The sequence below is a fragment of the Hipposideros armiger genome, unplaced genomic scaffold (genome assembly GCF_001890085.2).
Source record: "Hipposideros armiger isolate ML-2016 unplaced genomic scaffold, ASM189008v1 scaffold_6, whole genome shotgun sequence".
Lineage (NCBI taxonomy): Eukaryota > Metazoa > Chordata > Mammalia > Chiroptera > Hipposideridae > Hipposideros > Hipposideros armiger.
The window spans coordinates 8,404,705-8,430,583 of NW_017731356.1; the positions used below are offsets into that span (position 1 = coordinate 8,404,705).

The following is a 25,879-nucleotide window of genomic DNA, read 5'->3' on the forward strand; positions in this document are numbered from 1 at the left end:
TTTCAAAAATGTTAACACTTTTTAAACTGAAACTGTGATGTTATATGATGTCGCTTCCTCTCATTCTACAACAGGACCCCTCTTGTCTGAATAAGGTTATTCTGACAGTTGATGTATTGTGATTTAAACACAAGCACAACTCTGGCCTGAGTGTGTGTGTGTGTGGTGGGGGGGAACGGACAGAATTCTGACCCCCCACTGGCTGTGTGAACTTAGACAAGTCGCTTTCACCTACCTCTGTCCCAGTTCTTCTGCAATGAAATTAGGGTGCTAGAGAAAGAATTACTAACTGTTGAGTACTAACTGTGCTATTATAGCTTATTAAATCAAGAAATGTGATTAATTCACTCAATAGCTGAGGAAGCACACATTTAGGCATCTTAAGTGACTTGGCTTAGTACTTCGATAGTAAGTAGAACTGGGGGTTTAGAATCTAACTCCAAAGCATTATGCCACATTCTCTCTCACTGACATAATTGCTGTTGCTGCTTCTAAAGAAAACGTTCAGGCTTCTACTTTCTGAACATACCATGTGCTTTCCCCCTCCTTAGCTTTTGCTATTTTTCTCTTTCTGATAGGCTGTACCATCAACTGTTACTCCACAGCCTTATTTAAAGTCACCTTAGTTTCTGCCTGTTTTACAGAATTAATTGTTTCTTTAAATTCCTGTGACACATATAGATACATTAGGGGTTGCAAACTCAGGGGCCTATAAAGACAAATGCTCACAGCAGGAACAAAACGGGTAATAAGTGAAGTAAACCAGAACTAAGGTGACAGGAAAATAAGGGTTATGACAGACTGACATCCTTATGGTTAATGGGATCTGTACCCTTTTCAGCTGTACCTCATTATTGCCAGATCTCCCCATTGTTTTAGGAAAAGAGTCATTTAGGTATTTCCTATGATATTTCCTGATTTTAAAAACATTGGGACAAATGGACTGCCAGCTTCTAGTCTCTGGTTTATATTATGTAATACGTTACTTGATGATTCAGTGATCATATTGTATTCACTAATAGCTTAATCTGGGGAAAATATGAGATAGTAAGTCCCTCCTGAGCTCTTTCACTTGAGTGATTTTGAGCTTTCAAGCTTTAGCAATTAGTAATATTACTAACTGCGGTAGGAAATTGGAATGGCAGATGTTTAGGGACAAATAATGATTAGTTTGGAATGTTAAATTGAAAATGAAAGTCAGAAGCTCAGTTCTATAGAGAGATGTGAAAAGTCATCAGCAATTTGGTGATAGTTGAAGCTACAGAAGTTAAAATAATCCAGAAAAAGTACATGTAATGTCGGAAGATTAATGACAGAACCATGGGGAATACAAACTTCCAGGGAACATAAGGAAAAACAAAAACAGAGGGGTTGCAGGAAGCTTGAAAGGTTCAAGCCAGTAAAGGACCAAGGAACGAAGGGAATGATGAGAAGACTGCAGAAGGACAAAGGAGGAGAAGCTTACAGATGGAACAGCAAAGAGGCCATTTACGCCTTTGCCGGAATCAGTTTCAGCAGTGAGATACATATTGATTTCAGATTATACAGTGGGCTGAAGGGTGACTGGATAAAATTTAACTGCCGAGGGGATTAGCTTCTACAGTGTATTAAGAACTTAGAAATCAATAAGAAAAAGACAGCCCTGAGGAAAAAACAAAGACATTTCATAGAAATATAAATGCTTAATGCCATTATTAATCAAGGAAATGAAAATTAAAACACAATGAGGTATCATTTTATACTCACAAGATTGGCAAAAATTAAGGAGACTGATAACATCAAATGTTAACACAAATGTGGATCAGTAGAAACTTACTATCAGTGGGAGTATGAATTTATATGGCTTAAAAAAAAGCAGTGTGGCATCGCTTCTCAGCCTTTTGGCTAACAGATCCAGTGTACTAAAAAACAATGTAGCCCTGTCTTATAAAGTTGAGCATTAATATTCCACATGTGGTATCTCATAGAGAAATTCTTGTACATGTGTAAGCCAGGAGACATGTCCAAATATATCTATAGCAACATGGGGCGGGGAGGGGCTAATTCAAAATTCTACCAAATAAAATGAGTAAATTGTGATACAGTTATATATTAGTTTATTCTCAATTTAGGGAATTAGAGCTGCATTTACAAGTAAGCCTTAGGAACAAAATAGTGAGTGGGACAAAGCATTCACAGAAGACCATATTTTTAAAAATTTACTTAACAAATGTTTATAAATCACTTATTGTGTACCTGTTCTAACTTTCCTGATATTATCGTTTAATCACACACGTAAAATATAATTTTCTAAAGCTCAAAAATAAGCAAAAGTGATATATTGAGCAGGAATACAGACATATGTCTTGAAAAAAACAAGGGAGTCTTACAATTCAGAATAGTGGTTACCTCCGGACAGGAGGGAGGGAGCATATAGATGTTGTAACAGCATTGGTGATGTAGTTCTTAGTTTATTGGTCATTCACAAATGTTTGTTTCATTGTTTGATAACATTAAATGTGTTAAAGTATAATTTTTAAAAGATAAAATGATTCTCACACAAATGTAAAATGAATACATGTCAAAGAGTCTATTTAAATCATTATGTTTATAAGGAAATCGGGAAGATATTACACCACTTCAAAGGAGAATTCAAAATACCACATATACACATAGGTGATCAAGAATGCTGACATGAATTTACAAATAGCTGCAAAACTGGTCAGCATCCACAGAGCAATGATCAGTTACATCCCACTGGATGGACTTAATTCACTGGCATTTTTATGGATCAGAATTTGTATTATTGCCAGTTTTAAACAATTTTACACAGTTGTAAAATAGCTAAAAAGATCCAAAAGGATGCACTGGAGATAAGACATCTAGTAACCTTTTTGGCCTATTTCAAAGTCTATCGCAATTTTTCCTGATTTTTTTAATTTACATATATATATTACATTACATTACATTATAAATAGAATGAAGGATTACGTAAGTAAGTATACTAGTCTGCATTTTTCTTTCAAGGCGTTTGTTGGAGGGATAGGGGCAAAGGTCTATCTTGAGGGGATCAGATTTGAAGGAAGGCTTGCTGTGACTTGTTCTCTTAAGTATAGGAGATTTATGTACGTGCATGGGCTCTGAGAACGGAACCAGGAGGGTGAGCGATAGTGGAAGCAACAGCGGATTTTTATAGGAGGCAGAGAGATACATTCAAAGTCACGGTTTAGATTTGGAAAAAAGAAAGGAGTTCTTCTTCCTCTAGATTGGGGGACAAGGAAAGGAGCTGTAGAGTGATTTGAAGTCATAACAAACCAAGTTGAGAGTCTCTAAAGAAGAAGAAGTATTTGTGATAGGTGGCGTAAGAGTACTGTTCTTAAGTAAAAGGATTGCCATGCCGACCTGTCACATTATATTTAGCATCCATTGTCGAAACACTGCTAGATTTTCATATTCATAGAGTGCAACCTCCTTAAATGAGTTTATAGCCTTGAACAGATAAGATATAAATATGAGAAGGTTTAAATAAAGAGATTATAAAGTCATAAAAATTACCAAGTGAATGGTATATATACTGTATGAGTTTACAATAGAGTATAATAAAAGAGAAAAGAAACTTGGGGTCTGAGTACATATATACTCTGAGATCCAGCTCTCTCACTGATAGCTCACAAGGCATTAGACACCTCCTTTGGTGTCTTTGGACCTCAGATTCTTCATCTATAAAAAGAGGAGGTTGGACTAGACAGTTCCTAATTTCCTTTTTTGGAATTGGAAAGCTAAAGAACGTCGCCACTGACCTGGATATAAGGTACAATTTAGGTGGGCAGAGATGAGCCTAGGAAACATTCAAGATGGAAGAAGTGGCAGGAGAAAAAGCAGGGCTTATTTGGAAGCAGTGGGTCTATCATTTTGGTTGTATTTACCCTAAGAATTCATGAACATTCAGTAATGAGGTGATGTAGTAAAGTAGCAAAGTGTATTTTTCTCTCCAACTGTCGTTGTCTTATATACTTTACATGAAGTATTTTCAAGTAAGTGACCTTGCATATCCAGAACTGGTGCAACCGCATTATTTGAGGGGATGTGTTATTTTTGTTGGAAATGGGGGGAGGGCAGAAGAGTTAACTTCAATTTGTAGTCACATGAACTGTTTCAGAAAGCCAACTGTTAATCTTTAAAATAAGACATTTCTTTCAGAATGAGATAATTTTCAAATGCCTTGTATTAAGACTCAAGTGATAGTTATCAACTCCAGACAAAGGGGGATAGAACTAACATTAAATAACTACCCCATACCAGGTACTGCCTAGACTGGCTGGCTAACGTAACTTCCGGCTATACCGCAGCTTGGAAAATATGGTACTGGGGGTACAGACATAAAAACTGAGGTTCAGCTAAAATAAATGTCTCCATTATGCACAGCGAGGCCGAGACAGAGGCAGGGGCAGTTCGAGAGCTCAGCTTCTTTCCATTAGGTCCCGTAGGGGCTAGGGTTTCCACCACCAACCCTAAACCCTACTGTAAAATGGTATCAAGATATTTACAAAAAGCATATATTATTCACATCTGACTCCAGCTCCACGGAAATCTGGGCCTCAGTGGTCATGTTTTTACAAGGCTGCAATGTATTAAAAACAGTCCATTCTGAATATGGCAGGTACTGAAATACAGCTGTAAGCTGGCTTCCCCTCCCCCTTTCCCTTTGTCATACTCCTCCAAGCTACAAGTAGGAAAACATTCATTTATCTGATTTCATTTCAGGTATCTATTTGTCAGATTTAACATACATTGATTCAGCATATCCGTCAACTGGCAGCATTCTAGAAAATGAGCAAAGATCCAACTTGATGAATAACATCCTTCGAATAATTTCTGATTTACAGCAGTCCTGTGAATATGGTAAGTTCTGGGGGGATCATGCTAAGCCAGTCATGCCGTGAGTGCTGATTCCTAACACACAGCAGGGACCATCTTAACATAAAAAAAAAATGGTTGTTTTATTTCACTGTTTAATATTTAGCATCCTCTTTAAGATCTCGCTTTTAAGGAATTGAAGTATTTCATATTTAAAATTTTAAGTTTTATCTTTTGCTTTTCTGCTATTTTTTAACATCTTTGTTAATATAATTTACAAAACTATTTTCTACTCATCTCATTTGATCTCCCTGAGCAATTATGTAAATAGTTCTTATATTTTTCAATTAGGAAAGGAGCTAAGACCCTTTAGCCTAGTAACAATTGACTAGCTTTCTTCAGCCTAATATTGAGTAAATAACCAATTTTTATCCATGATGTATTCTATGGAAACAAATATAAAGAGCTTACACAAGCCCAAATGATTATAAGTAGGTTTTTAAGAATGTTTTAAAATGTTTGGATGCTTTCAATTTGATAGGGAATAAAGATAGGCTACTGTTATATAATTTTTATAATATTAAAAATAGTGAGTTTAGATTATCAGATTTATTTAAAATAAATTTGTCTTAAAGCTAACTTAAGTGCATTTATGCTTTTAGGAAAACCTCAAAAACACCTGAAAAGTGTGGGGAATAGGGAATCACTGAATGTTAAAATCAAATACTCTCATATTTTGTCCTCTTCTCAATATTTTTCAACAAAACACCAAATTGTAATCTTATTTGAAATTCCTAAGTAGAGAAGGAAAAATTACATTTACCAATGGGAGTCAGGCTTCTTTAAGAAAACAAAACGAAACTGCCTCCCATCTTGCCTTCAGATGAGGTTTGAACATAAGTCACAATGAAGTCTGATGTTTTCTATGAAATTTTTCAAATATGTAGGACTTTGTGATGGAGCTGTTTGGCTATTGTTTGTTTGTTTGTTTGTTTGTTTGTTTGTTTCATCTATACAAATAGCATGCATGCAACTGTAATTCTCTAAATTACCTTCAGTTTACATTAAATTATATTTACCTCACTAATGTCTCCTCCTAGAGTTAATTTAAATTTTGGTGCCATCTGGCTTTAATTTACCTTTAAATATATTTTTCTCAGCTTAATTTTTAAAATTCTGGTTAAGATATACTTTGTCAGATAATTAATTATTTATCATATTTTGCCTAGATATCCCCATGTTGCCTCATGTCCAAAAATACCTGAACTCTGTTCAGTATATAGAAGAACTACAAAAGTTTGTGGAAGATGATAATTACAAGTAGGTTGGAATTTCACAAGTGGTTTGTATAAATTTGCCTGTTCTCTACCCTCTCATCCCCACGTATTTAAAACATCTAAATGCTACATCATATCATGCAAATGCCTCATCCAGTGGGACCTTTACAATGGTAAAGGTATTCACATGTATGTTTTTTAATCACTTGCATGATTGAGTCAATATACAAATACCTCATCTGTTCTTTTATTAAAAAGTATTTCATCTTCAGTTGTTGAGAGCTAGGTGTGATAGTTCTGGTTTAAATTTCTTCCTTTCTCTCTATAATCAAGCATTGATCTTTATGGAAATTTATCTTTTAATAGACTGAAAAATAAACAGTTTACAAATAGAAAAATTGCTTCTTTTTTAATGGTAATTTTTGACACATCTTTGAACTTGTTTTCAATTGATTTTGTGGTTTGAAAGAATATTAACCTTCCTTGCCTTTGGGTTAGAGACTGTTTGGTGTAGCACCACACTTACCCTTTTATTTATTACAGAAAGTCCTGTGTTAAAGATTTTAAAAATCATTTTTAAAATAGCTGCTGTTCATTTCCTTCTTGTTACCATCCACTGTAGTGTCCAAGGTGGGAGGGGATTTTGACTTATTAACGCTTTTCGTTTATCAGTGGTATGTTATACGTCATAACTGCCAGCTTTTTTTCCAAAGATGAGAGGGAGGATAAAGAGCTTATTTCTCTTGAGGCTTCTCGTTTTTCTTTTAGCTTCATTCGTTAATTTAAAAGTCATTTTTTTTGTTTAGCTTTATTATGCCAGTTATTCCCAAGCTTTCAAATTTAATTTTGTGTCTTCCGTAAATACTTTTTTCCAATAAAAGGTCATACTTTGAAAATTTATCAAAATGAATGACTAGGTTATTTTTCAATATAATGCAGTATATAAAACTTTTTCATCTCATATCATAGTGATTATCAACTTCCTTGTTTCATTAAGTTTCAACAATTTTTAAAAGAATTCTGCAGAACACAATATTAGTAAAAGGCTAGAATTCTGGTTAAACCTAGAAATGACTTTTCTTCAAATATTAAATATATTAAGAAGCTCTGGATATATGCTTTAATGTATCTAAAGTTGTATTAATGTTTGTAAACACCTTTATTGCCATCTCTTCCCCCACACATTACCACCTTATATTTCTATTTCTATTTTTATTTTACAGAAAAGATTTTACATGGTAATTCTTTTGAAAATGTACATTGTCTTTGGGTCAGCTTTTTAAGGCCAGAGTTGTTTTACAAATCTGTTGTTGCCCTACGTTGTAATCTTCTTGAGATAGATGATCTGTATCTTATATTTATCACTATTTCTTCCATCTCTCTAATTACTGAATAGCACAAAACACTTATGTTTTGTCTAGTGAGGTACAGAAGATTTATCTTAAAACTCAAAGTATGAGTAAGTAGCTATTAAAAATTTCTGACTCAAGAAACTTATTGGATTTAAAAAAAGTTCAAGTTTACCTATTCAATAGAAGTGAAATCTAAGAAATTATTGTACAGTTATAGAGGATGGTAAATTTTTATTGACTACCATCAAAGTATAATAAAGTGTTTACTTAAAGCTACTTTTTATTTTGCTAAAAGGATAAAGTTAGCCATTTAAGCCATTAAGTAGTTCTAACTTTCTACATAAACTTGACATATAAGATACTTTCATTTTTATAGGAAAGCTTATGCTATTATATTGACTTTTATTTTCATGAGTAGCTATACCCAGAGCAGCCTTCCCATTATACTCATTTAACAAATATTTATTAAGCTTTGGTTACAGGCGAGTTATTGTGCTAGTTGCTGGGATTACAAAAATAAGGTCTTGTTTTTGCCCTTAAGAAGCCCAGTCTAATGCAAAACACGTCCACAAAACAGGTGATTACAAAACAATTCAAACAGTACTGTAATAGAGATATACCCAGGATGCTTGGGAACACAGATAAGGGGAGATCTGACTCAGGTTAAGTGGGCAGAGTGAGGAGAAAAGAAACATGAACAGCTTCAGGAGGTCACCCGAGACTGAATTTTAGAAGTGAGTAGGAATTAGCTCCGCATGAAGAGTGATGAAAGGTGTTCCCAGAGATGGAACGATGGAAGGAATAGGGTGGGAAATAGTGTGTTTTTTCGGGACTGCATGTCACTTGGTGGTGTCGGTTAGAAAAAAATGGTTTTCATAATGAAAGAAATTGTTTCAAATGGTATTTATCTAAAAGCCTCTGTTTGGGGCAGTTTCATCTATAGAGGCAGCTAGTATAGATATTACACATTATATGCATGTGATTTTATCAAGATGAGATTCTTCTGAAGTCATTTCATTTTATTACTGATTGTAATATCTTTTCTCAGTGAGTCAGCATCACAGTTATTATACAGTGTTTTGAGGGTGATACAGGCAGCTGACCCTCTGGCTGGCCTTCACTGCTGTGCTTTTGAAGATACTTCTGCTGTTTCTACTGCTGTCAATTATCAGCTGCTACTGATGCACTGGGATTCGCCCCTCGTCTCCTTTCTGTTTCTTCTCTTTTGGTTCTGTGTTAGGAAATGAGCGTTATTTTGTCTGTATTCCACCTACTAGCCTGTGTGTTTCAGAAAGGCGGGACACCATGTCTGCTGTGGTCTCGTATATTCCAGTGCTGAGAGCACAGAGCCCAACACAAAACAGGTGTTCAGTAACTATCAAGTGAACGAGTTCAGTCTAGTCTGTAGCCCAAATGATTAAACTGCTCTGTAAAAAGAAAAAGAGCAGAGTCCTGGTTAATTATACATCTTTTCAATACATGCATTTTATACTGTCAAATAATTAGAATATAGTTGTATATAATTTCCTCTTAGGTTACCAGAGAAATCGTAAGTTTATAGCCTATAATAGATTTATCATTATGAATGTCACTTGTATTATGCAATTGCATGAAAAAATTCCAGTTGGCAGAATGCTAAAACATAAAATGCTTTTATTAATTTTGAGACAAATGCTTAGTAATAACAGCCTTTGTAGACTACACCAAAATATTCTCTACAATCACATTAGTATCGTATTTCCTGAAATAGTTTCCACTGATAGGAACTATAATCTCTTTTGCTATGAAACTCAAAACTCAATATATGATCCTAAATGGAACGTAAGTGCCAGCTAATAAACTTTGACTTAGGACAGAGATTTACCAGGAATTTTACAAACAACCTTTTTATTTGTATAGATCTTTCTTCTGATAAGTTGGATTGGTTGTTTTTTGGATGTTTAGTTTTAAATAAGGTGTTTCTTAAACTTCCAGTGCTATAGAAGGCTTTAGCCCATCCAGGAAAGATTCTAGAAAGAATGTGCATAATATATTTAATAATATATGTAAAAGCTCCTCAATTTAAGTGTTAGTTATCAATATAACTTCATTCAAGTTAAATCACCTTTTAGTCATTCATCAAATATCTTTAGAAGTGTTTGAATTGTTGGGCAATGTTGGGGTAGTTTGGGGAGATTTTTCTGTTTTTAAATATGACTTTTTAATGTTTTTCCCCCCTCTCTAATGTTTCCTAGAATAGCCATAAGATCAGCTTTGTATGAAAGAGATAGGAGACTTACCTATTGAAGATTGCTCTTAAAGAAATATACATGGCTGAGATTTTTTTTTTTTTAAGATTTTATTGGGGTATTGGGGGAGGGAACAGCGTTGGGGAATCAGGGAAGGGGAACAGACAAGTTGCTGTCCTTTTGCTCTTCAGTCTAGTTGTGGAGGACGTCGCTTTACTGGCCCATGTTGGTATTATCATTGCGCCCTTCCCAGGTGAGGCAGATCGGTCGCCGGCCTCTGGATGGCCGCTCATCGTGGCTCACAGCAGCTCACAAAAGCTCCTGAAAGCGCACACCAGCTGCCAGCCAGCCCCACAGCAGCCTATGCCATTGCCGGCAACTCACGGCAGCCCAGCTCCAGGTTGAGCTGTTGTTCATCACCTTAGCTGTAGAGGGCGCAGCGTCACTGGCCCTCATGTGGGATTCGAACCGGGGCCCAGCTGCTCAGAGCTGGCATCCCAAGCCAACTCTTAACCAATGTGCCACTCAGCCGGCCCTGGCTGAGATTATTTATAAAAATGTTTTTAGTTTTGGGTAAGAAAATACATGGCTTTAATATTATTTTGTCAACTGTTAATCATTGTTTGTATTTTGTTTCTTTCTAAAATTCAGGCTCTCGTTAAAGATAGAACCAGGGACAAGCACACCACGTTCTGCCGCTTCTAGGGAAGACTTAGCAGGTTAGTGCAGTTTTTTCTCATTACCAGATAATAACCTGATAACCTAATAAGAAGGGATGCACTCCAAAGTAAGCCAATGTTTAGCACTTTTTATACTGCATGCAAAAACTTATCTTTAATATTAAACTGTATCAGTTTTTTGTTTGAGTTTTTTTTTATTTTTAACTAAGAGTTGTTACTTGTAGTTTGTCGGTAATATACAAACAAATATTCCAACAAACAGAGGAAAATCAATACAACAGACAAAATAACAGATAAGTATTTATAAATTTTTTTTTTTTTTAAGAACACACTGTCCTAGGCAATGAGGGTTGATTACATAGGAAATTTCTGTGATCTCAGTGGGAAATTCTGCCAATTTGAGTAATTATTGAAGTCAATTTTATGAGTTAATTTTTTAAAACTTTACTTAATACTGGGTCAGGTACTGAAAATATTAAAAAATAGCCATGGTCCCTTAATTTACCTGTTGTGTTGTAATGGGGATATTATGTATATACCACACATAATCAAAAATATAAAACTGAAGAGAGATACTCATTATTTAAGAAATCATTGATAAGTATTTTTTTTTAATTTCAAATACAGACCTTGGGTACTAAGCTTCATATTACTGTATATTCTAAAAAGTATTTGGAGACCCATCTAAGAAGTTATGAAGGAAATAGGGAAATAAGCCATGACAGTATCCAGGGGGAAGAGTATTTCAAGCAAAGGAAAACATTTCAGTCTAAATCTCTTAAAAGTGCTTTTCTTTAAAGTGATACTTTGCTAAGTCAGACAGAGAAAGGCAGATACCATATGATTTCACTTATGTATGGAACCTAAAAAACAAAATAAACAAACAAAACAGAAACAGATTCACAGATACAGAGAACAAACTGATGGTCGCCAGATGGGAGGGGAGTTGGAGGACTGGGTGGAAAAGGTAAAGGGATTAAGCACAAATGGGCAGTTATAAAAGTAATCACAGGGATGTTAAGTACAGCACAGGGAATATAGTCAATAATATTGTAATAACTGTACGACGCTAGGTGGGTACGAGATTTATCAGGGAGGATTGTCTGACCACTATGCTGTACACCTCAAAGTAATATAATATTGAATGTCAACTGTAATTGAAAAATTAAAAAATAATTTAAAAATACTGATATTTTGCATATCTGTGTACTTTTGAGGGTTTTTTTTTATTATTCCCATAAGCTTGAAGAGTGTCAATATAGACTTAAATTCTGACTTGAATGCTGGACCTGCCCTACACATTCTTTATGTGAGAGAAAGCTGAAAGTAAGAGTCAAGAGGCCACGCGTACAACTAAATGAGCTCTGAACTAGGACTCGGAGCCCTGAGTGTTCAGTCCAGGTTTTATCTGTGGTGTGAGACCCTCAGCCCATCTCTTCTGATTCGGCTTCTTCCTTTGTAAATGGGTATCTTTATACTGCCTAGTTAGTGCAAGTCAGAGAGATAGAAGTCAGTGGATTTTGTGTTTTGGGATTTTGTGTTTTAAGACTCAGAAAATAAATATTTCTAATGTTCAGTCAATTAAATGGAATTAACATATTAATATTATCTTAAAATTTAAACCATTTCAAAACATATTTTATGTACAGGAATTAAAAATAAAAGTCTTTTGAAAATATTTGAAAATTTCTCTCCCTCGCTCTCTTTTTAAATTGACCCATTAGGTCCTGAAGTAGGAGCATCGCCACAAAGTGGCAGGAAAAGTGTGGCCGCAGAAGGAGCCTTGCTACCGCAGACGCCGCCATCTCCACGGAACCTGATTCCACATGGACATAGGAAGTGCCATAGCTTGGGCTACAAGTCAGCATTTTTAATTTTGTCTTTCAAATTTCTAAATTGTTTCTAGTTATATTTACTTTCTATTTATTTTATCAGACAAGATAGTGTCCTTGCATAGTTTTGGGGGGTTTTTTGCAATAGTCTTTTCCTGACTTAGTAAAATATCTTAGACCGCTCAGCCATGCTACCCCAAGACTCAGTAAAATATCTTGTTTGCTAAAAGCATTTAGTTCTTCCTTTATCTTAATTTGGAAATGAATTTTTCCCAAGAGTGCCTTCACATTTAGGGAAGATAAATGAACATCACAGAGCATCATCATAAATACAACCAGGAAAGCAATATGCCATTTTACTATTAAATTATATATAACTTTTGTATCAAGGCAGTCATTGCTTATCTTAACTAAAATAAGTCACCATAAATTAAGCTTTATAAAAATTATTCATTTCATTACTTAAATATAAAGAATGGGAAAATGATTTTTTGTTGTTGTTTAATTTCACCTATTTGGCAAGATTGTTTTCTCAAAACAGGGCCCATAGATCACCTTTGCCATGATTTTTGTGAAAATTTAATACCTATTTTCCAAAAGTGAATGTGAAAACAATTTTTTAGTGGATCTGAGAGTCAAGATATAATTAAAGTATTCTCTGTTACATAGGTAGATATGGCCTGGTTTCCTAAAAACTTGTCCCTAAACTGTCAGTTTGAGGGTTTTATGGTAATGCCTATGTGTTCATTAGTATGCGAGTTCAGAAGTAAGTATAGGATAGAAGGTAAATCATTTATATCCTGAACCTTTATATAAGAATATCTTTTATATCCTGAGTTAGTAACAGTAATAAAAGATGAAAAATTTCTCTTTGTTTCCAGTTTCATTCATAAAATGAACACAGCAGAGTTTAAGAGTGCAACATTCCCAAATGCAGGGCCAAGGCATCTATTAGACGACAGCGTCATGGAGCCCCATGCACCATCTCGAGGCCAAGCTGAGAGTTCTACTCTTTCTAGTGGAATATCAATAGGTAAGAAATATTTCTCGGAGAGGGTTCCAACTTATGTAAAATGAGATTTTTAGCAAAACTCAGCTTGAAAAATGTCCTTAACCTTACTACAAATAGAGAAAATGTGATAAAAGGCAAAGTCGCAATTAAATATAGGATCATCTTGCTATTGTAGTACTGAAGTTAATAATTCATAATGGTTTAAAAAATGCTTGGTGTTCTTGATTCCAAAAGGGGAGACATTTGAGGAATGGTGGGAAAAGAACATGGCTGGTTGAATCAGTTCCTGCGTGCAGCTTGGATGTGGGAATGAAGGAAAGGGCAGAGTCAGGTATGACTCCCAATTTCTGTGGGCCAAGTAGCTAGTTTAGATGGTGGTGCTATTACCAAGGTAGAGAAGACCAGAAGAGCAATCATTTGTAGGTGGTGAGGTATTTGTGAAGGATGACTAGGTTTGGGGAATTAAGAATTCTGTTTTGGACACATTTGGTCCATATGGAGTTGTCAGATAGGTAACTGATTGTGTGAATTTGAAGCTCAGTAGGGTAACATCAGATCTGTAGATACAAGTGTAAGAGTTAGCATATTTATAGTATTTCAAGCCCTGGGACTGGTTGAGGTCACCTAGGGAGAGAGTGTAAATAAATAAAGACATTCTAACATTTAGAGACCTGGTTGTTGTTGTTGTTGTTGTTGTTGTTGTTGTTTTACAAAAGGATGGGCCAATGAAGTAGGGGGAAAAAAACGGGGGATGGTATCACCAAAGCCCAATAGAGGAAGTGTTTCCAGGAGGCGGGAAGTATTGAATGTGTCAATATCAAATGCAAAAAAGAGAAGATGAGAATGGGAATTAATCAGTGGATTTTTCAAGATAAAAGTCACTGGTGACCTTGACTAGAGTTGCTTCATAAAATAGTCGGACAAAGCTTGATTGGAGGAGACCGGAGAGTGAGAGGTGAGGAAAGACAGAGCCCCTCTGAAGAGGAGCAGGAGTAGAGACCATCCTGGACAGGGATGTGAGATTGAGCGAGAAACTGATTTTCTTTTTTTTTTTTAAGATTTTATTGGGGCATTGGGGGAGGGGAACAGACAAATTGCTGTCCTTTTGTTCTTCAGTCTAGTTGTGAAGGACATTGCTTCACTGGCCCATGTTGGTATTATCATTGTGCTCTTCCCAGGAGAGGCAGATCGGTTGCAGGCCATTGGACGACTGCTCACAATGGTTCACGGCAGCTCACGGCAGCCCAGCTCCAGGCCAAGCTGTTGTTCACCATCTTAGCTGTAGAGGGCGCAGTGTTACTGGCCCTCATGTGGGATTCGAACCGGGGCCCGGCTGCTCAGAGCTGGTGTCCCAAGCCAACTCTTAACCAACATGCCACTCAGCCTGCCCAGGAATTGATTTTCATTCCCTAATTTTATTTATCTTAGGAATCTTCTAGATGACCATTATTTCTTTTGATAATTAGAAACTCTCCGTGCAATGCTATTTTTACTTTTAAAAAGCAGCAAAGGAGGAAAATGTTCTCTTCTATTATTAAGTGCCAGGTTGCTCAAGGGCTAAGCCTATTGTTAAGATGATTGTCTCAATTTTGATAAACTGTCAATAGAAAGAAATGCAGTTCATTTTCTTGAACATAGAGACTTCATTAACCCTTGAGAGTTCCATACCCTGGAAATGAAATTGCTTTAGAGCTTTCCAACACCGTTCAGCAGTTTTTTATTCCTACATTCCCCTTTTCATAAATGCAGATGATTAAATGATGACAAAATATACAAAATAGAAGACAAGTTGGCCACCTGAAATACTTCTTTATTAATGCTGTAAGTTGCCTATATACAAATACCAATCTCAATCTGGAAAATAATGCACAAAATAATTTATAGAAAGAGAAAGGAAGAAATTTTCAGCTAAAAACTTGTTGCACTTATACAATCCTGCATGTCACTTAAAGCAAAAATTAATAATTTTTAAAATTACAGCTCTAGTGTGTGTGTATGTATGTGTGTGGGGGGGGGTGTATATAAAATATTTGACTTTTTTCTGTAAGTATTATAATGATAATACATTACATTCTAGTTTATTATTTGTGGCTTTTACTTTTCATAGATGTTCTTTTGGTTGCAAGATAAGTTATCTAATTATTTCATTCAGTTACAGTTAGTGTCTCAGTTTGGAGACTTTTCTCTTAGAACAGGAAGAGTCTAATTTAATTTTTGCCTTTGTGTTTATTTTTTAATTACCCTATGACTCTTATGTAGATAAACAGTGAAGATTGTTACATCCTTATATGTGAATTAAGAACATGAGACATAGGCATTACCTCCTAGGGTTTTTGTTTCAAAGCTTTAACATTCTGAAAAGAAAGTATGTCTATAACCACAAATGGTAGGTGTTAATACACACACACACACACACACACACAAATTCATAATCGCAAAAGGGTGTCTTCATTAGTTGTAAGTTTTATATACTGTATTAATCTATACTACAGAAGCTTGAAAAAGTACTCTGGAGAAATTAGCCAATGCTAGGACAACGGCTACTACCATTATCTAATGTGGTCTAGACGGCCTAAGTAACCTGCGGTAGTCTTGCTTAGCTACGGAAGACATGTCCACTGTGAACTCTATGCTTCTGAAAAAGCTTGCATTGTCTACAAATAAGTCCTTTGTAGACATTATGCTTAAACTATGCCTAATTTAATTAAATTATGCTTAATTATGCTAATTATGTTTAAATTGTTCGTCTTTACCACATAATGCTACAGATCAAAAAGTCATCTACAAGACCCACCAACAGATTAACTCCAATTTCTTTTCTGAACCACACAACCAGCTGATTATTTCAATGGCAGTTTATTCAGCTCTGACAAGGGTGGTGCATAGCTAGGGCCATTCTAAATACATAGAAGAGGTGTTAATTTATCACATGTAATGGGTACCTTATAGCGTTAGAGTCTTGTGGTGCACTGGTTGTAAAAGTCAGATAGATAATTCAACTTGATACATAAGGGACATATTAATCATCACTTTTATTGAGAGCCAGAATTATCTGTAAAATAACTTTTAAATCAATCTAAGCTGTTTTGGACTCTCCATATTCATTCCCCTAAGTTTTTTCTTTAGCTAATTTAAAACTTTCTGTTTTAAATGATATTCTGGCCAGAGAGATACTCCGGTGCTATTGTTACAGCACCTTTTTTTTTTTTTTAATTTAAGTATTCCATCCTCTTCTACCTTGCCTCTAAAGGCAAAAATGGAATTTCATTTAACTTTTTATTCTTAGGATAGTAATAGGTATTGAGAGGAATACAAAGGGAAAGAAGTATGCCATGAAACTCTAAGAATTTCATAATTATAGTGGTCTTAAATTATGACAAACCTAATAAGAAAAATTTGTGCTTATGTGCATTCTCTGATGGTAGAAAGAATGTTTATTTTCATAATGAATTTGAGTTATAAGTAGACCTGCAAAAAATGTCTTATGTTAATTTGTTATTTTAGGTAGTCTTGTCAACTATATTCCAATACATTGCAAAATAAGTGTAGCAGCAATAATATTAGAAGGAAGAATTCATATGTATAAGTTCAGCAACAAATAACACCATTGTCATTTTACAAGCACAATTAGAGAAATTATTTTCTAAATAAATTCAAACTGCAATTCTGATGTTTCAAAAATAGAATAACTTTTGATTTTAGGTAGCAGTGATGGTTCTGAACTAAGCGAAGAGACCTCATGGCCTGCTTTTGAAAGGTAAGAAAAATGGTCCATTTGAATTGCTTTTAGGTTATTTTTTGTCTGTGTGCAAGTATGTGAATAATATAATTCACATGAATTCATATACGGTCATATGAATTTTAAAAGGTAATATTTATTACATGTCTCTAAGGGACTGTGTAAGCTTCCTGATGGTGGCAGAAATTGGGAGTTGATCTTTTATGTCTGGAATTGAGTGTTATCTAATAAATGTTTTATATGGTGGCTGGCTTGACACATGTATATGAATTTTAGTACACTTAAATTATAATCAGAGTCAACTTATCTATTATGTGTTGAAAAATAAAATTATTTTCTTGAGTTCTGATTGATTTAAGTGATTTAAAGCATTTAATAGAATGGTCAACTTCATTGTCTGCTACTTTGTCAAAGGCCAAAAGACTTAGTAAATATTAAATTATACAGTAAGTCAAGCAGCTTAAAGTTTGAATTTAAATTGTCATTAACTCAAAGAGGCACAGAGCGCACAGATTTGTACAGAACTACTTCCTTCTCCTTTCCTTACTGCTTTAAGCTATAAAAGCCGTCGCTGGCCTGCAGCATGTCATGCTGTATTGATCTTCCAATACAAGCTGTCCTTAATAATGTAGCCAAATACTACAGATAATTATTTACTAAATGTTCATTAGGATTTTTATATTGTCTTTGGCCATTTCAGTTCTCTCATTTTTATACTTATAAGATACTTGACTCTTCACCAAAATAATTGCTCTTCTTTGTGTATAAACTAAGCAACCGAAGTTTCTAAACCATAGTGTCATTTAGATTGAATTTTGAAGGTCATATTAAAATTGATGGAATTGAAAATATTTGGTTACCTAACCTCCCTATCAGTGACTTTTTAATGGAAAACAATTAAACTATATTTGAATTGGTTAATTTCATGTTGTTTAATTGGGAAATTATGTCCTTATTCTTGATAACAGTTCATAAAGAATTCTCACCCTTATATAATTAAGATTTTACTTGTAAACCCCATATTTCAAAGTACTTTTTGCTTTATCAGTGTTCCCAAGTTTTGTTCTCTTTTGTTTGGGGGGATTCTTAACAATTTGGTTTTGCATATTATTTCTCTTCCAACTTTTACTTTCAGTCTCTTTATTTGGGTTTGCCTGAAACGGGAAAAACACAAGAGTTGCCTCTGGCAAGCTGTCTGTACTGTACCATCGTGTTGATTATAGAGTGTATTGTAATTTTTGGATAGAAAATATCGATGAGCAAAATTGTCCCTCAGATTGCTTGAGGTATGAGTGAGTAACCAGAATGGTGGTGTATTAAATAGTCTGTTCTCATCTCAGCAGGTTACTTCTGAAGACATACTTAACAGTGTTACCTTCACATCTCAAATCAATATTTTTCTTTTATGACAAATGTTTTGCTTTGGAGACATTTATAGCTAAAAAAAACTGTACTTGTGCCAAGTTTAAATCAGTGGCTCTTGGATCATTCTGAGAGCAAATTAATGCTGCCCAAAATGATGCAGACATGAAATAATAATAAGCGAATAAAGAACTAGGATTTAAAATAGATAATGAACTTGAAAATAGTACTCTGAATGTTAAACATGCCATTTTCTGTTCTTATTTCCTAAAGAAACATCAAATATGTTGCTGATTACATTGCTAAAACAATGCTTTTTGTTTTAACTATCATTTATCAACGTGCTACTTTTGGCTTTTCCCAGGCAAAGAAATATCAGTGTGTGTGTGTGTGTGTGTGTGTGTGTGTGTGTGTTTATTTCCTTTGTTAAGTATTACATGCCATTTCGGATAAATATTAATTCATACCATTTTTATCTTTATTGGCTTTATCATTTATTTCAGTTGACGTGGAAATAAAATAGTGCCTTTATTTACTCAGTTTATCTCATTAGTTTTCTTGGACTTAATGTAAAGGATAGGGAGGAAAATACAGTGTTTCAGTCACATTGTTATTTTAAGATTACAGGCCACACTGCTTTTAGGTGTCTTCATAGGGACATATAATAAAAATGAATTATTTATATGAATCCAGGTGTCATGTTTAAATTAGAATCCAAGAACTGGAATAGACAACTAAAGGACTTTTGAACTATTTTTCAGGTTTTGATAATATCTGGTTATAAACAGCTCTTTAATTATTTTAGCAGATTTGTGACAGTGAATGTATATATATAAATGTATGATATGTACTAAGCATCTATAATGATCCAGTGTCAATAGTAAAAGAAAAACTTTTGAAATCTGTGCTGCATGCTTTAAAAAATAAAGAGAAACAATCACATACAAACCTTTTGTAAGATTTGGAAAGCTGTATTACACAAAGAAATTATACTGTTCTAGGTATTGATGATTATGTGAGTAAAAGTATATGTAATATATACAATTTATAATGGAATCCAACAGGAACAGATTATACCATTCTCTCGGCCCGGTGACACGAGTGGCACGAAATGGCTATCGAGGCCACATGAAGGCCAGCAGGTACAATTCCCCTGCATTCAGGGGCCACAGAACTCCCCTCTGGTGTTGGTGATTGGCTTACATGGGTGCGGTCTCACATTATTTCTGTTCTTTCTCAACTAATTGGTTTAAAAACTTTAAAAATGCCGAGGAAAACTTTCTTGCCAAGATTTAATCTAGAGATAAATTTGAGCTATTCTTTCTGATCCACAGAGCTGATTGCTGAAAACTTGCATCTTTATGTCACATTTTAAAAATAATTCCAAGTTTGTAGCTTTTTAATTGCACAGGTCTTTCTAATGCTGCTCGTTATTGGATGGGCAATACAAAAATCCCCCTGTTATTCAAAGGCTACAATCAAAACATTTACTTAGCTAATTAGATTTGTCTTTTGAAATAATTTTTTTTTAATACACTGCAGGCCCTGAATTCAGACTAGTCTGTTTCATTACATGATACTTGTGTATTTAAACTCATCTTCATTCAGTGGTTCATCTTGTTAAACCAGGTCTCTTTTTGCCCTGTTATCAGCTGCAGAAGAAAATAAGGGTGGTAGATTGATTTGGGGGCTGGAGGTCAGTGTAATAGGTAATCAACCAATTCATGATACAACAAAATAATCAACTTTAGAAGTGAACTTTATGTCCATTTGACGTTGTCTGATTTCCTTTTGTATAGCTCCCTGAATATAAATATTTCTAGCCTGCCTGAAATTTCTAGTGGTTTCTAGGCTATTAAGTCACTTTGAAGACATCTAAATAATCACAAAGGGATAAAATGGCAAACTTCAGTTTTCTTCGCTGTTACAGGAATTCTGCGGCTCAGTCAGGTCACCAGAGAATGACTGACAGGTTTTCATGTGTTTTAATTAACTCATGTAGAAATTATTTTTGTTTTAAATATAGGACCTTAAATCAGTTGGGGAAAGATATTTAAATGTTTGATTATTTTGTGATGGTTTTTTTAAGATCTATGAAAAGGAAACCTTGGGTTTTGGAATTATTCCTTTCTTGGAGAGCTGTTAGTCAAACACTTAATGCATTGATAGCATTTAAATGTCATTAAAATTTATTGTAGAAAGCCAGTTATTTTATATGTTGTTACTGCTTTTATTCTTTCACCTATTTTAGAATTCAGTGAATCATGGGTTTTCTTTTTCATTTTATTCTTTTTGAAGCTTTTGTTATTTTTGTTTTGAGGTTTATGTGCATAAATACTTCTAACAAATAGAACCCTCATCTTTCCTACCAGGACTTAAAGTTTCTGTTGGGGAAAAAGTTCACAGCACTGATGCAGTGTGGCATGTTAAGAAGAGAAGTCTCAAATCTTTCATTTAATCTTCACTAGAGTAAATTGCCCTATTCTTTCTAAATTACACTTGTTCAAATATGTAATAAAATGTATGTGTTTTTTAATCATCTGCTGACTTTAATAATTTTCTGATTATCTTTTGTGACAGCTTATACATTACAGATCAGTAAACCTTTATAATTGTCAGTGTCCTCTCATTCTGAATAAAATAACAAAGTTTTAAAATCAAGAATAATTACATTTCATTTAAGTAGCTCCTTGATAACTACTGTGCTCTAAAGCTCTTACATGTTTTTTTCTTCATTTCATTATTGCAGTTCTGCAGAATCAGAAGATTTGGCAGTGCATTTATATCCAGGAGCTGTTACTATTCAAGGTGTTCTCAGGAGAAAAACTTTGTTAAAAGAAGGCAAAAAGCCTACAGTAAGATGTTATCATATTTTAGCACTTCTAAAAATATGGAGTGTATATAGGACCCTAAAAAATATGAAGACAATTGAAATAAAACTGATTTACAGTACACTTGAAATAATTCAAGATATACACATTTGCCTCACCAAATGTTTTCATGTAAATTTCAGTTAAATGGTACATTTATGATGCTTAAATCAAGGCACTCTGGAACCTCTCTTTGTCCCCTAATATAGTTCTTATTCAAAATCGTTTCTCAGAGAATCTTGAAGTATATACTGATAAGAAGTGTTTTAGTAATAAGTTTAGGAAAAAGAGAAAGAAAGTAAGAGCCCTATAAATTGGAATTCAACCCATTTTGTTTTGTCAGTTCTAAGTTGTTTAACTCAGTGATGCTGTTTTGTTTTCCTGCATGAAATAGAACCCAGGTAGTAAATATCCTCCAAACCATCCATAATGATATATTTTTTTAAAAGTTGGTGGAACAAAGCTTTTCATATGTAACACAAAAGTTTGTTATTCCCCAACAACAGCAAAGTAGTTTGACAACTAAAGAAAGATTTTCTTTTCTCAAGTAATATATTTATCTAATTTAGAATAAAAGCTCTGATATATATCCACACTTAAAGTTTTTGAAGATATGAGGGCTTCTTAAAAAATAAAAATCATTTACATCTAAGGGATCTGATTTTGCTGCCCACGTTACCAGCTAATGAACTAAGGATAGCATGTCGGTTGAGGCATGTCCCCACCTCCCGGTGCCAAATGCCAGAAATAGAGCAGCGAACACAGGCCTGCCTCATGGAGATGACATTCCAATGAGGAGAAATAGAAAATAAGCCCTTAAAATAAGGTAATGGGGTGGAGAGTGATGGGGTGAGGAGAGAAGTCACCATAGCGAGGCGTCTGAGCCGCGATCTGAACGAGGAAGGTGAGCTGGCCATGCGAGGAGCTCGAAGCATTGAAAGCGGAGGAGGTGGGACAAATGACGTCAGAGAGGCCAGGGCTGCTTGATGATGGATTAGATGTGATGTATGAGAGAAAGCGCGGAAGTGAAGATAACTTCTCGGTTTGGGACTGAGCTGGGTGAACGTTGGGGACATTTACTGAAATAGAGAAAGGGAGCAGGTAGGTCTTGGCCAAGTGCAGTTTGATATGCTTATTAGATAATTAAGGGGAGGTGTCAGTTTGTCATTTTAAAGTACAGTTCAGAAGGTCAGCAGAGAGATGGTGGCCAGAGATAAACATTTGGGAGTCATTAGCACACAGATAGTATTTGAAATATGGGCCTGGATGAGATACATGGTATATGAAGAAAGTGTAGCTGGAGAAGAAAAGATGGTTAGGTTTAACTAGGGTTAGGGTTATATCGGGGAGCAGGGCAATGAGATTAAAGTGTTTGGAAGAGAGAGGGCATAGTGCTGGACCAGGCGATATAGGCTCAGTGTAAAGAAAGGAGAGGGAGGATATGGTATTGGGAGGCCGTGGCAATACTAGATAATATTAAAAAGTGGTAGGATTCTTGATGAGATCAATAATTACCTAAATGAAAGTACTGGTAGAGTGTATTAAGTGGAAGTGATAGAAATATTGGAGAGAAAGATTTCAGAGGTGAAACCCTCTAAGGGTAGGCTAAGGTGGCTGGAGTGGGGCCAAGCTAGAGATGATTGGCACTAAGAAAGGGAAGAAACTGAGATGCCAGTAGCATTGCATTAATTACTCATGTGTTTGTGCTCTGCAGGTTGCATCCTGGACAAAATATTGGGCGGCTTTGTGTGGGACACAGCTGTTTTACTATGCTGCCAAATCTCTAAAGGCTACAGAAAGAAAACATGTAAGTATTCCTCCTCTAAATTGTTAACATAATGTCATAACCTCTTTAAAGAAAGGAATCCTAATGGAAAGTAACGGTTTGGGGCTTTTTTTCTCATATTCTAATCCAGAAGTTCTTACACCTATTCCTTATCTGAGTATTGTAATGGAATTATTTTTATTTAGTAAGACCATTACAAGGAAAGTCTTGGTATAACTTCCATATTTTGACGTTTCTTTTTTGAATGCTATTTTTCCATTGCAAGTGTCAAAACTGCGCATTACAAATACGTATCTTGGCATCAAAGCCTTCCCAAACCTGGGAAGTCAGAAAGTGGCTGTAAACTGTTGCCTTTGGAGCCTTGGTTCCTAATGTATAAAATGTGAAAAATTGCAAACATCATCTAAAGATCTTTGCACCTCAATCTCTGATTGAGGGGTTTTCCCAACAGTGAAAAGGGATAATAGTTAACTGTGGTTATTACGGTACACTCTCTTGGGCTTCATGTTACTTAGAAGCCTCATAGTGCTCCTTTCTCCAAGTGAAGACTCTTTCTATAAATTTTCATTGCATGCTGTTTTGATTTTATATGCCAGTGATATATCTTTGAAGGGAAGAATAATTTTCCTTGTTGCATTAATAAAATCTCTTGAAGAGGAATTTTATTTCTAAATCATGTATTTTGTGGGGGAATTAAGTGAAGAAAGGTAAGCCACTGAAAAAGAAAAATAAGTCCTTTTACTATTTCTGAATTACCCAAATGACACTGCATGCTGTATCCTCTCAGTTCATCCCTTCAGTCACACGGAGTACATTTTTTGGTTTGAGTGAATGTGGGAAGTGCCATCGATACCATCACCTCTTTCTTTATCAGCCAGGCCCCCAGAAGCCACCATCCTGAGTTTCATGTCAGTCATTGCCTGGCTTTTCGTTAGAGTTTACCATATACGTTTCCTTAAACAACACGTTGCCTCAGCTTTTAACTGTAGCTGAATGGAATCACATAAATTCTTAAGCAATGGCTTTTTTGCCCACTGTTAAAGTTTTTTAGATGGAGTCTTCGCATTGAAGTAAAGGACAATTTTTTTTTTTATTCTGCTCAAATTGACTGTATTGACCTCATGTTAAAGAAAATTACACACATTAGTTTCACTATTTTGTAGAGTGATTGCCTCTGGTTAGTATTGCTGTACTCATAAAGAGAAAAGAAAAAGTTGGTGTAGCTTAATCAAATCCTTTGTCCTCAGATATATTAATAATTAACTGTTCACATAGCTACTTTGAGATTCTTGGCTGGATTTCACTTAGTTGATGATTACAAAGAAGTAGCTATTCAAAATAAAATGTTTTCTTCCCCCTAACTTTGATTATAAAGAATCCAAATTAGAGAATTGACAAGATAACTAAATTTGTCATCTACTGCATATGTTAAATATCTTTTTGTGTTTGATGTTGCTACTTTACTAATAACATACTATGATAGTTTGGGTTCTTAATTAAACGAGGTTTCTGATAAATCATGTATATGAAATGTTTAGAAATTAGAACATAATGGGCTGTGAGGAAATCAAATCGAGTGCCAAGGAAATGGACTGTAGTCCTCATATTTTTTGAGGCTATAGAGAAAGGTCCGTGTTTACATTTAGTGTGTATTTTAGGTCAGAAGAGATAGTGGTACAGAATAAAAGCAATGAAGGGGAAAAAATTTTTTAACTCTTTTCAAACAAAATTGAAATACAAATTGAGAGACAATATTGGCTATAAATAAGCAACAGATAAAGGTTTAAAATCTGTTCTATAAACAGAGCGCCACCTATGTCGTAGTATTCTTTCCAAAAATCTAATCTGAATCTAATCATGAGGAAACAATCAAATCCAGATGGTGGAACATTCTGCAAGATAATTGGCTTGGATTCTGAAGAACAAAATTTGACAGTGGGGTTGGGGCGAGGACGGCCTTTTTAGAGTACAGGAGTCTGAATAACCTCAACAGGTAAATGCAATGTGTGTTACCTTGGTTAAACCCTGGAGGTAGTCTTCTTTAAAAAACAATAATAAAAGTCATAATTGGGACAATTGAAGAAATTTTCATGTGGACTTTATATGATAGTATCTATTAATTTTTTTAAGATATTACATTGTGGTTATATAGGAATATATTCCTCGGAGATTCGTGTTGAAATATTTTAGGGTTCAATGTTATGATTTCTGCAGCTTGCATTTAAATGTTCAAAGAGATCAAGCAAATACAAAAGGTAGATATATGGTAGTCATTGAAGCATTTTTTCCAACTTATGTGTAGTTTCAGCCTCTTCAAAATAAAAAAACTGGAGGAGAAAAAATCACTAATGAAAACATACTTCTTCATATATGTATGTAAATGCAGAAGGAATCTGGAAGTCTACACACCTGTAGTTGTTACTCTAAAGTGTACGTTTTTTGCCTGTGAGGAGCAAAGTAGGTTTGGAAAGGTAGAGTAACTGGAGAGAGAGAAGAGGGGCTGTTATTTTGTTCTGTCTGTATTTTTTAATGTTTTAAAATGAAAAAATTCACTCTAAAATATTTTTAATGGAAGTGTATTGTGTATTCATTGTAAAAAATTTTTGCAGATATGTTTGAACCTATCACTATATGGTAATGAATGAATAACTATTGTTTGATTAGTTAAATTTTTAAAACCAAGACTGCACCTGAAAAAGAAATCTGTGACATACATAGATTCAGCAGGAGTAAAATGGAACAATAGAGAAATGGAAAAGGGAGATATATAGAAGATGAAATATAAATGGTTAATAAACATGAAAAGAATATCAACCTCACTAGTTCTTAAAAATACAGATTAAAGAAGATGTTGGCTATTAGGCAAAAATTTAAAGATTGATAATATAGCATTGGCCATGGTATG

At 34.7% G+C, this 25,879-nt stretch overlaps 1 protein-coding gene across 4 annotated transcripts in view; it reads left to right on the forward strand.

Annotated features, from left to right (window-relative positions):
* Positions 1-25,879, forward strand: part of RALGPS2 (Ral GEF with PH domain and SH3 binding motif 2) — a 142,701-nt gene that overhangs the window by 104,214 nt on the left and 12,608 nt on the right. For 3 of the 4 annotated variants that reach the window (XM_019646499.1, XM_019646494.1, XM_019646507.1), the window contains exons 9-17: positions 4,744-4,881; positions 6,066-6,156; positions 10,345-10,412; positions 12,098-12,233; positions 13,087-13,238; positions 16,920-16,974; positions 19,383-19,460; positions 21,068-21,173; positions 22,903-22,995. In XM_019646499.1, the coding sequence (XP_019502044.1) occupies positions 4,744-4,881; positions 6,066-6,156; positions 10,345-10,412; positions 12,098-12,233; positions 13,087-13,238; positions 16,920-16,974; positions 19,383-19,460; positions 21,068-21,173; positions 22,903-22,995 (917 nt within the window). The remainder of the gene's footprint in view (positions 1-4,743; positions 4,882-6,065; positions 6,157-10,344; positions 10,413-12,097; positions 12,234-13,086; positions 13,239-16,919; positions 16,975-19,382; positions 19,461-21,067; positions 21,174-22,902; positions 22,996-25,879) is intronic. The other variant, XM_019646513.1, reaches the window with a different exon arrangement.